The following is a 15,298-nucleotide window of genomic DNA, read 5'->3' on the forward strand; positions in this document are numbered from 1 at the left end:
TTTGTATTCTGGACCGGTCGACCACTCGAGGCAGACCTTCATTCTTTTGTTAATAAAAGCCTTTAGTTACTCTCTTAACTCTCAGTCTTTTATGAGTAATTGATAGCGCATCAGGTTTTCCAAACTTGGACTGTACAAGACCGGAGGAGTCCATTCCAGACAGTCACAATCTTACTCCATTCTATCTCTAATAGCCTCGCCTGCCAAAAGAAGACGATGTTATGCTGTAGCACTCTCAAGAGCATTACGAGAGCACGCAATGGGAAATCCATCATCCCCGGCCCATGACCATCAAATAGGAAAAAAACACATTCTGGGGGTCATGGGCCCGACTGGGATAAAACTAATAGGGCGGTAACGCCATCGCAAGTTATTTCACACCGCCTTCTCAGGAGGTCTCCGATGTAAGGCAGTAAAGAGACTGCCCATTTACTGTCTTGTGACACGGTTGAGCTGACCTAATGCTCCCTGTAAGCTGAGCGTCCGTGCAGTGCTCCGGCCAGCTTTTCAATGTACAAACCGCGCTAGTTTGAATGGCCTGCATAGCCCCTTAGAAGGACCGCAAAGGGCCAAAAAAATTACAAGGAACTTTTAATCTGACCCACTGCAGCCAGTTTGCAAATTAACCCCACACACACACACACACAGTCTGTTTAACTGAACATTTATTGACAAATTTCGACAGCAGTTGAAATATTTACTTCTTCTTGGACACGCCGACTGTGCGTCCTCTCCTGCCGGTGGTCTTGGTGTGCTGGCCACGCACACGGAGACTGCAGAGAGAGAAAGACAAGACAAAAATCAGAGGGAGACTTAAGAAATAGTCGCAGGCTCACTGCAATACAGTTCCAAGCAGATGTTCGAACTGGCGTATCGAAGTCTGAAAAAGCCAGTAATTGTAGGCTTGATTACTCTTAATGACCAGAGTTACACCACTACAACAAGTATATAGTGTCTTTTAACGTCGCAAAATGTCCCAAGGCGCTGCACAGGAGCGCTCCAACTTTTGACACCGAACACCGCCAGCAGAAGGGGGCAGCACCGTCGCAGGTTATTTCACACCGCCTTCGCAGGAAGGAGAGAATTGAGGAAATTCAGGAGGGATTAAACCACGTCAAGAATTGTAAGCATCGAGATGGAGAGCGTAGAGGGAAAAGGGCGGGAGAGGAGAGAAATCCTGTGCTGACTCCAAACCTCAACGTGGTCAGGTAGGTCTCAATACCAAACTTGGAGAGTTAGACCAGATGTATAGTGCCTTCAACGTAGTGAAACATCCCAAGGCACTTCACAGGAGCATTATAAAACAAAATCTGACACAGCCACAGAAGGAGAAATTAGGGCAGATGACTAAAAGCTTGGTCAAAGAGGTAGGTTTTAAGGAGCGTCTTAAAGAAGGAAAGAGAGGTGGAGAGGTTTAGGGAGGGAATTCCAGAGCTTAGGGTCTTGGCAGCTGAAGATATGGCCAGCAATGGTGGAGCGATTATAATCAGGGGTGGTCAAGAAGGCAGAATTAGAGTGGTGCAGATATCTCGGGGGATTGTGGGGTTGGAGGAGATTACAGATAGGGAGGGCTGAGGCCATGGAGGGATTTGAAAACAAGGATGAGAATTTTAAAATCGAGGCGCTGCTTAACCGGGAGCACAGGGGTGATGGGCGAACGGGACTTGGTGCAAGTTAGGACATGGGCAGCCGAGTTTTGGACGACCTCAGGTTTACGGAAAGTAGAATGTGGGAGGCCAGCCGGGAGTGCGTTGGAATAGTCAAGTCTAGAGGTAACAAGGGTAAAAAAAGACAAAAAAACATTGGAAATCAGAAAAAAAAGTTAATGGCCCAGAACTTGGTGTCGGGGGCTTGCCGCGCGTGCAAGCCCCCGATCTGCACTCACCCTGCGCGCTGACATCTGAAGCCCGGGCCTGCTTGCATTTCCTGTCACAGGCCCGGTTCCGATGTCGGCGCGCTGTGCTAACCTGATCCAGCGGCGTAGTTAATGCAATGTGCCGGCTGGGATCAAGTGAGCACTGTGCAGCCAATCGGAGGGGGGGGGGGGGGGGGTGGGGGGGGGGGAAGGTTCATTCATGAGTTTGAGTGTAAGAACTGTCAAACTCATGAAAACTACAGGGGCCCAAAACACTATTTAAACTTTAAATAAAAATTTAAAAAACACCCCAATCATTAAATTAAGTATAAATAAGTTTTAAAAAAATAATTTAAACAATAATTTTTTTTTTGAAAAAAATTAATTTTTAATAAAGGGTCTAAAACTAAACTTACCTTATTGTAGATTCTTTAAAATAATAAACCTGTGGAAAAAAAAATTCTAAATTGCACTAAAACACCACTTACCTGTAAAAATAAATACTTACGTGTGCTTTTTACAAGCGTAAAGACCGGAGCCCTTTACACATGCGCAAATACCCCAAAACAGAGGAAATCCAAGACGCGCACGCGCTAGCCTCTTCAACTCTTGGGTTAGAGGAGAGGAAATGCCGGTTTTCAGCGCATGCGCTGTGCATGCTGAAAACCGGCATTTCCTCCGGCCAGACGCGTGAGTACCACTTCCGTACTCTCGCGTTTGGGGAGGAATTACTGCCCCAATGCTTCCATGTAACCACCAAAGGGTCTGCACCCCAACATTAATCGGTCTCTCTCAAGAGGACAGGGATCCAGCAGTTTACATTGGAAAATTAAGACCATCAGATGGAAGTTTCCTGCTACACCATATGATATTTAACTCCCTCCTTTAGTGCTCTCAAGGATAATCCTTCAGAAGCATGGAGGGGGACTGGGGGAAAAAGAATGTGAGGCATCACAGATATCCCCATGCACAGACTCATCTGTGTCGAGTCCGGTGTTCATCCCTCACAGACAAGTTGGTCAAGGATGTCATCCTACGAGCACACTCTCCCGCTGCTCGACTGGTCAAGTCCATACTTTAGACGGTATCTGCAGGCGGAAGCCTCCTCCTGTTCCAACACCTTTCCAGCACTCAAATAAAAAAATCAGACCGAATTCACGAAATGACCACCCAACAGCCTCCGAGTGAGAGACTGCAGGAGAATCAGCCCAATAAACCTCAAGAGTTTGACACCGAACGTCCCTCCCCTCGGGCAAGCAATGCAATACAGCACCACTGAACCGGACAGCTGGCTATTGGGAAGAGGAGCAATCAGCGCAGGGTCTTACCCCCAGAAGTGTCGCAGACCCCGATGCGCACGAATCTTCTTCAAGCGCTCTAGATCCTCACGCAGTTTGTTGTCCAGACCGTTGGCCAAGACCTGAGAGATCACAGAAAATGAGAGATAAAGGCACGGGTACAACCGCAGTGGCGCACACAGAATTATATAGATATATACATAGTTGGGCCGAATGAGCCTGTTTCCGTACTGTAGATTCGCGGTATTTACAGCACAGAAACAGGCCAGTCGGCCCACAACTGGCCGGTGCTCCACATGAGCCTCCTCCCACCCTATCTGCAGATCCTTTATTCTACAAGCCAGACATACACCAGCTTTAGCCGACAGTCAGGGTACAAGACACCTCTCTACATTCCCAATGGGTACGCCCTACATTCCCAGTGGGTACGCAGGCTGAACCAACAGGCATTATAGACGGGGATGGGATTAATTTAGAATCACAGAAAAATAGGAGCAGGACATTCGACCCTCCGAGCCTGCTCCGCCATTCAATATGATCATGGCTGATCCTCTATCTCAATTCCATATTCCCGCACTCTCCCCATATCCCTTGATGCCTTTTGTGTCTAGAAATCTATCGATCTCCTTCTTAAATATACTCAGTGACTTGGCCTCCACAGCCTTCTGTGGTAGAGAATTCCACAGGTTCACCACCCTCTGAGTGAAGAAATTTCTCCTCATCTCAGTCCTAAATGTCCTACCCCGTATCCTGAGACTGTGACTCCTTGTTTTAGACACCCCAGCCAGGGGAAACATCCTCCCTGCATCCAGTCTGTCTAGCCCAGTCAGAATTTTATACGTTTCAATGAGATCCCCTCTCGTTCTTCTAAACTCTAGTGAATACAGGCCTAGTCGACCCAATCTCTCCTCACACGACAGTCCTGTCATTCCAGGAATCAGTCTGGGGAACCTTCGCTGCACTCCCTCTATGGCAAGTATATCCTTTCTTAGGTAAGGAGACCAAAACTGCACACAGTACTCCAGGTGTGGTCTCACCAAGGCCCTGTATTACTGTAGTAAGACATCCTTGCTCCTGTACTCAAATCCTCTTGCAATGAAGGCCAACATACCATTTGCCTTCCTAACTGCTTGCTGCACCTGCATGTTTGCTTTCAGTGACTGGTGTACAAGGGCACCCAGGTCCCTTTGTACATCAACATTTTCCAATCTATTACCATTTAAATGATCTAACTGCCTTTCTGTTTATCCTACTGAAGTGGATAACTTCACATTTATCCATGTTATACTGCATCTGCCATGTATTTGCCCACTAGTCGACCAAACCTCTCCTCCAATTTCCTGCCGATGGGCTAACTAACGAATAGGCTGGCGCAATATACACATGATGTGCAGGAGGGGGAGGTCTAATGTCACTTGTAAGGGTGAACACCAATCGGATAAGCTGCAGAACCACTCGGCTTGCTTCACGAGAAACCGAGCTCTTTCGTGCACTGTGGAATATTCCTTTCTGAAAATTCTAGCACTAACAGCCTTGGAGACCAAAGCTCCAATTCAAAATAGAATTCTAGCTGTTGTCTGATGCAGACACTGAAGAGTTAAACAATGTACTTGCAGCCTAAACATGCTGCAAGTTAAGATGTCTAGCGAATATCGCCCTCAACACACCCAGGAACTGAACCGCACAACCATTTCCCCGATTACTGCAATCCAACATCACACTGGATCAGAACACAAGCTCACATAGCAATGTCAAAGCGCACACCTAGTGCTCAAAGGGTTATCTGGTTTAGGAAGCAACACACAGTCTCAGTCCCGGCCTTTCCCCGTACCTGGCTGTATTTGCCATCCTTCACGTCCTTCTGCCTGTTCAGGAACCAGTCGGGAATCTTGTACTGACGTGGGTTCTGCATGATTGTTATAATGCGCTCGACCTACAGGGGAAGAGAAAAACCAAGTCATCGACCGCAACACTCAATGCGACCCGACCCGCACTCAATTCAACCAGACTCAATTCGTAGAAAGATGTTATTTTTGCAGCTACAGTTCAGCTAAAAGCAAGAAAATCCTTCACTTGAAAGCCAACTGCCATCAATTTATAATAAGCACCTCAAACAATCCTTAGAGGGATTAAAATGGACACAATGGTTATAGTGCATTATAAAGAGAAACAGCACGCTGAACATAAAGGTCTACTTAAAAGCAATGTTCCTTCTGTGTGCGCACGGGCGGTCCCTTTAACTGGCTGCGCAGGCCATTCAAACTTTCGCACATGCGTGTGTTTCTTCCACTGAAAGCCGGTGAGCGGCCTACGCGGGACCTCCAAGCAGCCGCGCGGGCGCACAGCTTAGCGGAAATGTTGCTTAAAAGGCGTATTCGTAAAAACACACAGCTAAACGTTCAAAACAAACATCCCCGAAGATGATTCTATGTAAACTGGGTAACAATTAAATCAAAATTTGCCACACAGAAACAGTCCACTTGGCCCAACTAGTCTGTGCCGGTGTTTCTGCTCTACTCAAGCCTCCTCCCATCCAACATAACCCTCTATTCCCTTCTCCCTCTTATGCTTGTCTAACCTCCACTTAAATGCATCTATACTATTCGCCTCAACCACTCCCTGTGGTAGCGAGTTCCACATTCTCACCACTCTTTGGGTAAAGAAGTTTCTCTTGAATTCCCTATTGGATTGATTAGTGACTATCCTATATTTATGACCCCTAGTTTTGGTCTCCCCACAAGTGGAGACATCTTCTCTACATCTTCCCTATCGAACCCTTTCATAATCCCTCAATTCTACCCCTCTAGAAATTGTACACATCACTTCAAACATTCTCCCCCCAAATCCCTAAATGCAATGCTCACCATGACTGGACAGGCCAGGAAGCCAATCTAGAGCAGCCAAACATAGGGGAAAACATGAAACCCACACAGCTTCCCACCCCCCCCCCCCCCCAAAATAGACTGAAGGGTGGGTGGGGGGAATGGGGTGAAAGAAGTGCTTATAAGTATTCCCTGACAATTCTCATTTTATAACTCAAAACAAGCTATTGGCGCACAGGACAACTGACGACGGGGAGGAATGGGCTATACTTGTAACAAACAGGACAACGTATTCTGCTATACAGCGAGATAAACATAAAATTATAATTCCAGCCACTATTTTACGAGGCTAACATCCCATCTAGTGTTCACGGCACCTGTACTTGGAACGGACACTCCATAACGAACGGAAGGCAAACCAAACATCACTCAGCTCACCCCGCTGGCCCACCAACTCTCCCATTATAGCATCTAGCACCCGTGGCTCAGTGGCCAGCACTCTCGCCTCAGTCAGAATGTTGTAGGTTCAAGTCCCACTCCAGAGACTTGAGCACATAATCTAGGCTGACACTCCAGTGCAGTGCTGAGGGAGTGCGGCACTGTCAGAAGTGCCGTTAAACCGAGGCCCTCTGCTCTCTCAGGTGGGCGTAAAAAATCCCATGGCGCTATTTCAAAGAGATGGGGAGTTCTTCCTGTTGTCCAATCAACATCACAAAAAACAGATTATCTGCTCATCTGGGAGCTTGCTGTGCGCAAATTGGCTGCCGCGTTTCCTACATTACAACAGTGACTACACTTCAAAAGTACGTCATTGGCTGTGAAGCGCTTTGGGGTGTTCCGAGGGCCTGAAAGGCGCAATTTTAAAAGATAGATTTGCACTTATATCGCTCCTTTCACGACCACCGGACGTCTCAAAGCGCTTTACAGCCAATGAAGTACTTTTGAAGTGGAGTCATTTTAAGCAAGTCCTTCTTTCTCTAACTGCACTTTGAATACTACCTTGTTTGGTGGATCACTCCATTCATTTACTAGGAGCAAAGGAATTTTATTCTCTGCTTACTTTCCACTTGCATCTCCACTCCTAATTCCTCAATTGGCTTAAGTAATAACATTTTATATAAGGTAAACCCAGGTTAAGTGATATGGACATGTCTGCGATATTTTCCTCTTCCCTCAACACCTCCTTCCCATACTGAACACGGAGCTGCCTTTCCTCACAGCTCCCCACCCCCGGGGAACCTTCAGGCAACACATCTCAAGATTCAATCTTAGAATTCAAGACACCCAACAGAACATCACATCACATGAATTCATCCCACGTTGTAGAGAGAGATTGCACGGCGTTAGTTATAGCTTGTGAAGCGTTTACAAGGTTAAACAGTTGTCTATATGGCCTTACGAAGATCATCAGGCGCTATTCGGTCTCACCTCATCTTCAGAAAGCTCGCCGGCTCTCTTGCTCAGGTCAATATCAGCTTTCCTCAACACCACATGGGCGTAGCGCCTCCCGACACCCTGGCAACAGGAACAGATAATCCCAATCAACAGCAGTCTTCAGATAGATTGCACACAGTTAACGTTCTTGGATACTACCTTCACATTCAGGCACCCATTCATTTAGTCATTCGTTCGTAGTAGCTTTCAAAAGGGAATTGGATAAACACTTGAAGGAGAAAAATTTGCAGGGATATGGGGAAAGAGCGGGGGAGTGGGACTAACTGGATTGCTCTTCGAAAGAGCCGGCGCAGACTCAATGGGCCGAATGTTCTATGATTCCATGCTGTATTGGAACACTTCAAACTGACCAGCATCATTCCACCATCGTCTGTACATCTCCAAAATGATTAAAGTTACATAACTGAGGGGGGAGGGGGAGAAAAAACCCAAAATCTAGCCAAGTCACCAAGATGCCATTTCATTGCTTCAACGTTTGGACTGGGATCTTGTGGCTGGGTCAGGCTGTGGATATAAAGCCTGCTCTTAAGCACAGCGCCGACCAACACTCCAGACCATTATCGGGGATTCCATTCTTCAGACGAGGCCCCGGCTCGCCGCTCCGGCAGATGTTAGAAACTCCACGGCCTTCCATTTCTCCAGACCCAGCGCCGCCCCCCCCCCCCCCCCCAGAAACATCGGCCATGCAGCTCAGCGCTGCCGGCAGCATCGCGCCGTAGAGAAAATAGAGGTGACGTTTGCCTGCGTTGCTGGCGCCGCATTCCCTGTAATTAGACTGTGGGACTGCTGGATGTGCTCATGTCAAATTATTCCCCTTCCTGCAGCAGCAGACCCTAACAGTTTAGGCTACATGGGGGACCACCGCTGCCAAAACAGCAGAGAGGGGCCTTCCCTACACATGGGCACAGCGTAATTTTTTAAAAATTCGTTCATGGGACGTGGGCATCGCTGGCAAGGCCAGTATTTATTGCCCGTCCCTACTTGCCCTCGAGAAGGTGGTGGTGAGCTGCCTTCTTGAACCAGAGGGCAGTTAAGAATCATCCACATTGCTGTGGGTCTGGAGTCACATGTAGGCCAGACCGGGTAAGGACGACAGATTTCCTTCCCTAAAAAGGACATTATTGAACCAGATGGGTTTTTACGACAATCCAGTAGTTTCATGGTCACCATACTGATACTAGTTTTTAATTTCAGATGTATTTTTTTAATTAATTGAATTTAAATTCCCCAGTTGCCTGTGGTGGGATTTGAACTCACATCACCAGATCATTAATCCAGGCCTCTGGATTACTAGACCAGTAACATAACCACTATGCTACCGTACCTTGGACCAGTGTGTGCAAAGTGCTCCAAGGCATCGGAGACAGGGTGTTATTGTGCGTCCGGTGCTGTGGAAAGCACATGCTAAAGCCCATATTCCCACAGCAATACAACCCACTGTTGAGCTGCACCGACAGACAGAGTTGGCCAATTCTGGCCACGGTGGCAGTAAGGGCACCAGAACCAGCTTTAGTCATCGTGTTTGGGGGGGGGGGGGGGGGGGGGGGGGGGGAGGCTCCTCTCTACAGCAAGCTGCCAAAACGAAGCCTGACCGGGTTTAGGTTTAATGCTCCCCGTGAACAAATTGGCACCCGTGGGACCGTATTCGAGAGAGGCCAAGAGAAAATAAAGTGCGCAATACAGTGGCGACAGAATGCAGGGCTCAAACCCCGCTACACACCCCAACTCCAAGTGTATTCCCCGGGGACCGTCCTGGCCGGGTTGTGGCCACGGTCACTTTAAACGGATTATAACCCAAATCCCAGAAGTCGGCACGCGCGCCAGCCAACGGGTCCTGCATTTGCTCTCCGACGAGGATGCACGTGCGAAGGACAGCTGCATAGAGCCCGATATTAATGAGCTACCAACACACCTAAACCACAGCAGGCTGCGAGTGGAATCACAGAACATTGCAGCACAAACACAGGCAATTCAAACCCCCCCCCCCCACCCCTCCGAGTGTGTACTGGTGTTTTACTCCATGAGCCAGCTAGTCAAATCTGTTCACTCCCAATAACCGTCAACACTTCTCTGTTTAAAGAAAATTAGGCCGTAGCTTGGAAAAGAATGTGCCACTAACATTTATACTGACCAAAAGCCATAACCACGACTGGTTCTTAGCGGAGGTTGTCGAAAAGCCTTTGACTTGCCCGTTTCACAGAAGAACATAGAAACATAGAAAAATCGGAGCAGGAGTCGGCCATTTGGCCCTTCGAGCCTGCTCCGCCATTCAATATGATCATGGCTGATCCTCTATCTCAATACCATATTCAGCTCTCTCCCCATACCCCTTGATGCCTTGTGTCTAGAAATCTATCTATCTCCTTCATAAATATACTCAGTGACTTGTTCTCCACAGCCTTCTGTGGTAGAGAATTCCACAGGTTCACCGCCCTCTGAGTGAAGAAATTTCTCCTCATCTCAGTCCTAAATGTCCTACCCTGTGTCCTGAGACTGTGACCCCTTGTTCTAGACACCCCCCAGCCAGGGGAAACATCCTCCCTGCATCCAGTCTGTCTAGCCTTGTCAGAATTTTATACGTTTCAATGAGATCCCCTCTCATTCTTCTAAACTCTAGTGAATACAGGCCTAGTCGACCCAATCTCTCCTCATACGACAGTCCTGCCATCCCAAGAATCAGTCTGGTGAAACTTCGCTGCACTCCCTCTATGGCAAGTGTAGCAGAGTTATGGAACATGGTCTCGCTACCAGCAAAACTCACTGGAAAATGAAAACGAAGACTCGTTCAGTCACTGTGAATAGAGGACACGAAACCGCCAGGGATGGCAGTGGTACCAGCCTAAACGCAACTCAACCTGCAGCAAGCGCAGATCCACACGGCCACTACACACAGCGGCTTAAACAAATACAGGCGAGAGTCAACCTGTTTACAACACAGGCGGCAGCGGTATCGCTCTCGGCATTACGCCACCCTGGTCACCATATCCGCCGCCTCGTCTCCAGTTACGAGGAACCGTCAATTCTTACCTTGATGGCGGTGATGGCGAACGCTATCTTCCGTCGCCCATCAATGTTGGTGTTGAGGACTCGAAGAATGTGCTGGAACTTTTCGGGAATAACTAACGACTAAACAGAAAAAAAGAGAGTGGGGGGGAGTTAGTTAGCAAAAGAATCAGTCAAAGGAAAACTATTAAACCTTTCCGCGAAACAATCTACCAGAGGGCTGGGGTATTGTACGCACTTCCCACAGCGCGGCTAATATATTGTAAGGCGGCAATATACGAGTTCTTACAAGACAGCGCAGCCTGCAACTTGTGACCCGACATGGGAGATCGGGTCGTATCTTATACGCACGTCACGGTGCAAAATCATAGAATACAGGAGACCACTCGGCCCATCAAGTCTGTGCCGGCCCTTTCAAAGAGCAATCCAGTTAGTCCCGCTCGTTCCCCATATCCCTGCAATTTTTTCTCCTTCAACTATTTATCCAATTCCCGTTCTAAGGCTACTATTGAATCTGTTTCCACCACCCTATCAGGCAGCACATTCAAAATCCTAACCACTCGTGTAAAACAGTTTTCCCTCATGTCGCCTCTGGTTCTTTTACCAATCACCTTTAATCTGTGCCCCCTTGTTACCGACCCTTCAGCCATTGGAAACAGTTTATCTTTATTTACTTTATCTAAACACTTCATGATTGTGAACATCTCCATCAAATCTCCTCTCAATCTTCTCTGCTCCAAGGAGAACAACCCCAGCTTCTCCAGTCTATCCACGTAACTGAAGTCCCTCATCCCTGGCACACCACAATACTCCAACGGGCCGAACTAGCGTTTTATACAGGTTTAGCATAACTTCCTGGCTTTTATCAGCCGTGGCTCAGTGGGCAGCACTCTCGCGGAGTCAGAAGGCCGTGGGTTCTAGTCTCACTCCAGAGACTCGAGCACAAAAATCTAGGCTGACACTGCAGTGCTGAGGCAGCGCTGCACTGTCGGAGGTGCCATCTTTCAGAGGCCCCGTCTGCTCTCTCAGGTAAAATAATCCTATTTCGAAGAGCAGGGGAGCTCTCCTTGGTGTCCTGACCATTATTTATCCCTCAATCAACATCACTAAAACAGATTATCTGGTCATTATATTGCTGTTTGTGGGAGCTTGCTGTGCGCAAATTGGCTGCCGCGTTTCCTACATTACAAGTGACTGCACTCCAAAAGTACTTCATTGACTGTAAAGAACTCAGACATCCAAGGACTGCATGGGTCCATGTAAAACACAGTAGCTTGATTAGCACAGAAATCAGCTGCCACTGTATTATGCCCATTGGAATACCCTGCAAAAGCAACAGCCAGTATCAGCAGTGTGAAATAGGTGGATGGGTTGGTTGAGCAGTTCGCAGGGCCAGAAATCTGTATGGACATCAGCTGTACGGTGTGCACTGACACCACACAGCAACAGATTCCAACTTGTAAGGGGGGGGGGGTGGGGGGAACCCTTTGCCAACACCGACACTCCCGATAAGCCTTTGTATACTCTCATGAACCCCCTCCCGGTCTTGACTTCTAAAAGACTGTTAGCTACCTGAAGGAAAATGGCAAAAATCTGTAAAACAAGTCACTTTCTCAAGATGCAGCAATATAAATGATGGGTTATTAAGGCAACAAGTACAGGAAATTAAACAAAATCTAATGTCCTCTCAGACTGTAGCACCCAGGGTCCTGAACTTGAAAGACCTGCATTTATATAGAGCACCCTTTACAACCTCAGGACATCTCAAAGTGCTTTACCACCAATGAAGTATTTTTGGAGTGCAGTCACTGTTGTAATGTAGGAAATCCGTCAAGCCAATTTGCGCACAGCAAGCTCCCACAAACAGCAATGTGATAAATGGCCAGATCGTCTGTTTTTAGTTAGGCTGCTGGAGGGATATTGGCCAGGACACCAGGGAGAACTCCCCTGCTCTTCAAAGTAGTGACGTGGGACCGTTTACGTCCGCCTGAGGGCAGACGGGGTTTTAACCTCTCATCTGAAAGACAGTAGTGCTACACAATAACGTCTGCACTTCATACAGCCAACTTCCCTCCTCTTAAAAGAAAACCCCTCAATACTGCAAGCGGCCTGTCAGACCAATCCGCTCCTTCATCGTCGCTGGGTCAAAATCCTGGAACTCCCTCCCTAACAGCACTGTGGGAGCACCTTCACCACACGGACTGCAGCGGTTCAAGGCGGCGGCTCACCACCACCTTCTCAAGGGCAACTAGGGAGGGGCAATAAATGCTGGCCTCGCCAGCGAGGCCCACACCCCATGAATGCATGAATCAAATAAACCATGCCCAGTGAAGCAGAGAGGAAGACTAAGGGATCCCACATCAGTCTTTGGAAACTTCTGCACTGCACACCCGGGAGCGCGAGTCATGTGTCAGCCACAGCTCAGTGGGTAGCACGCTCGCCTCCGAGTCAGAAGGTTGTGGGTTCAAGTCCCACTCCAGAGACCTGAGCACATAAAGCTAGGCTGACACTCCAGTGCAGTGCTGAGGAAGTGCTGCACTGTCGGCGGTGCCGTCTTTCGGATGAGACGTTAAACCGAGGCCCCGTCTGCTCTCAGGTGGACGTAAAAGATCCCATGGCCACTATTCCGAAGCAGGAGAGTTGTGTCCTGGCCAATATTCATCCCTCATAGAATAACAGAATGGTTACAGCACAGAAGGAGGCCATTCGGCCCATCGAGCCTGTGCCAGCTCTCTGCAAGAGCACTTCAGCTAGTCTCACTCCCCCGCCCTTTCCCCGTAGCCCTGCTTTTTTTCCCCCCTTCAGGTTCTTATCCAATTCCCTTTTGAAAGCCACAACTGAATCTGCCTCCACCACCCTTTCAGGCAGTGAATTCCAGGTCCTAACCACTCACTGCATAAAAAAGTTTTTCCTCATGTCGCCTTTGGTTCTTCTGCCAATCACCTTAAATCTGTCTACTCTGGGTCTCGACCCTTCCACCAATGGGAACTGTTTCTCTCTGTCTACTGTCTAGACCCCTCATGATTTCAAACACCTCGATCATATCTCTTCTCAATCTTCTCTGCTCCAAGGAGAGCAACCCCAGCTTCTCCAGTCTATCATCCCTGGAACCATTCTTGTAAATCTTTTCTGCACCCTCTTTAAGGCAAGCCTTCACATCCTTCCTAAATAGCAGTGCCCAGAATCAACATCACTAAAAAGCAAATTATCTGGGTCATTATCACACTGCTGTTTGTGGGAGCTTGCTGTGAACAAATTGGCTGCTGCATTTCCTACATTACAACAGTGACTACACTTCAAAATGTACTTCATTGGCTGTAAAGCACTTTGAGACTTCCATTGGTGAAAAGCACAATATAACTGCAAGTCTGTCCTTTTTTTTTAGACTGGACCAGTGTTTTATAAAGATTCATCTTAACTTCCTTGCTTTTAGAAAGAAAGACTTATATATTTATATCACATCTTTCACAACCGCAGAATGTCCCAATGCACTTTACAATCAACTAAGTACTTTTGAAGTGTGGTCACTGTTGAAATGTAGGAAATGCAGTAGCCAATTTGCACACATTAAGATCCCACTAACAGCAATATGATAATGACCAGATAATGTTTTTTTGTTATGTTGAATGAGGGATAAATATTGGCCCCAGGACACCGGGGATAACTCCCCTACTCTTCTTCAAAATAGTGGCCGTGGGATTTTTTACATCCACCTGAGAGCGCAGACGGGGCCTCGGTTTAACGTCTCATCCGAAAGACGACACCTCCGACAGGGCAGCACTCCCTCAGCACTGCACCGGGAGTCTCGGCCTAGATTTATGTGCTCGAGTCATAGAAACATAGAAACTAGGAGCAGGAGTAGGCCATTCGGCCCTGCTCCGCCATTCAACGAGATCATGGCTGATCATCCAAACCTTAGCACCTGGTCCCTACACCGACTGCCATCCCACCCAAGCCCCGTAACCCCACATATTTAATCCCCCCCTAACACTAAAGGGCCAATTTTTTTTAAATCATGGCCAATCAACCTAACCCGCACATCTTTGGACTGTGGGAGGAAACCGGAGCACCCGGAGAAAACCCACGCAAACACAGGGAGAATGTGCAAACTCCACACAGTCACCCGAGGCCAGATTTGAACCCGGGTCCCTGGTGCTGTGAGGCAACAGTGCTAACCACTATGCCACCGTGCTGTCCCTGGAGTGGGACTTGAATCCACAACCTCCTGACTCAGAGGCGTGCCCACTGAGCCACATCTGTCAGTTCGAGTGATCCCCCTCAGTCCTGGGGCACTCTTGCACCGCCCGCCCCGGGTCCAGCTCGGTTTGGCTGTAATGTGCCTCTGATGCCGAGCAAAGGGAGCTCTGCCCCAGGAAAGGCCGCAGCCGCCCCCCCCCCCTCGGCTCACCCAACAATTATCGCCGTCCATTTCCCCCTTTTCCCACCCTCGGGCCCGCGCGCCGCTCTTTCCCCTCCGCCCCGCCGGAATCCGTTGGCCCCGAGCGGCCGATGGCGGCAGATTCGCTCCGAGGGCCCGCCAAACTCACCATGATGGCGGCGGTCACTCTGTTTGAAAAAGGAAGAGGAAATGCGTCCCTCTGTTTTTAATCCGACCGGCCGACTTCCGGTCCGTGCCGCCGCAGTTAGTCTTCCCCGGGACGCTGCGCTCGCCCGAGGGGGGTTCCGAGCCCTAAATGCCTTCAGAAAAAGAAACTCTACATCAAAGGAGCGCCAAAGTGGTTCAAAGCTAATGAAGTCTCAGCGTTGCAACTGTTTTATGTGTTGCACTTGCATCTCATTGGTGGAACCAAGTATGCTGTCGCAATTAGCCGTCAACGATTTCCACTTTGATTGTTTCTCTGTCA

At 48.4% G+C, this 15,298-nt stretch overlaps 1 protein-coding gene across 1 annotated transcript; it reads right to left on the reverse strand.

Annotated features, from left to right (window-relative positions):
• Positions 1-648: 648 nt before the first annotated feature.
• On the reverse strand, positions 649-15,071 carry rps18 (ribosomal protein S18). Its single transcript, XM_085974779.1, has 6 exons — positions 14,981-15,071; positions 10,458-10,556; positions 7,404-7,490; positions 4,985-5,086; positions 3,184-3,275; positions 649-773 (listed from the first exon to the last, which is right to left on the reverse strand). Exons 1-6 carry the CDS (start codon positions 14,981-14,983, stop codon positions 698-700), a joined length of 459 nt encoding a protein of 152 aa, XP_085830905.1. The 5' UTR covers positions 14,984-15,071; the 3' UTR covers positions 649-697.
• Between the last annotated feature and the right edge of the window lie 227 nt (positions 15,072-15,298).

The sequence above is a fragment of the Somniosus microcephalus genome, unplaced genomic scaffold, assembly GCF_052327205.1.
Source record: "Somniosus microcephalus isolate GS21.2 unplaced genomic scaffold, FLI_Smic_1.0 unresolved_chr1, whole genome shotgun sequence".
NCBI lineage: Eukaryota > Metazoa > Chordata > Chondrichthyes > Squaliformes > Somniosidae > Somniosus > Somniosus microcephalus.

Coding starts and splice junctions, on each gene's coding strand:
- rps18 (XM_085974779.1), bottom strand. Junction 7,491..10,457: donor TCGCCATCACCGCCATCAAG/GTAAGAATTGAC, acceptor TCCTGTTGCCAG/GGTGTCGGGAGGCGCTACGC. Junction 5,087..7,403: donor GCGAGCTTTCTGAAGATGAG/GTGAGACCGAAT, acceptor CTTCCCCTGTAG/GTCGAGCGCATTATAACAAT.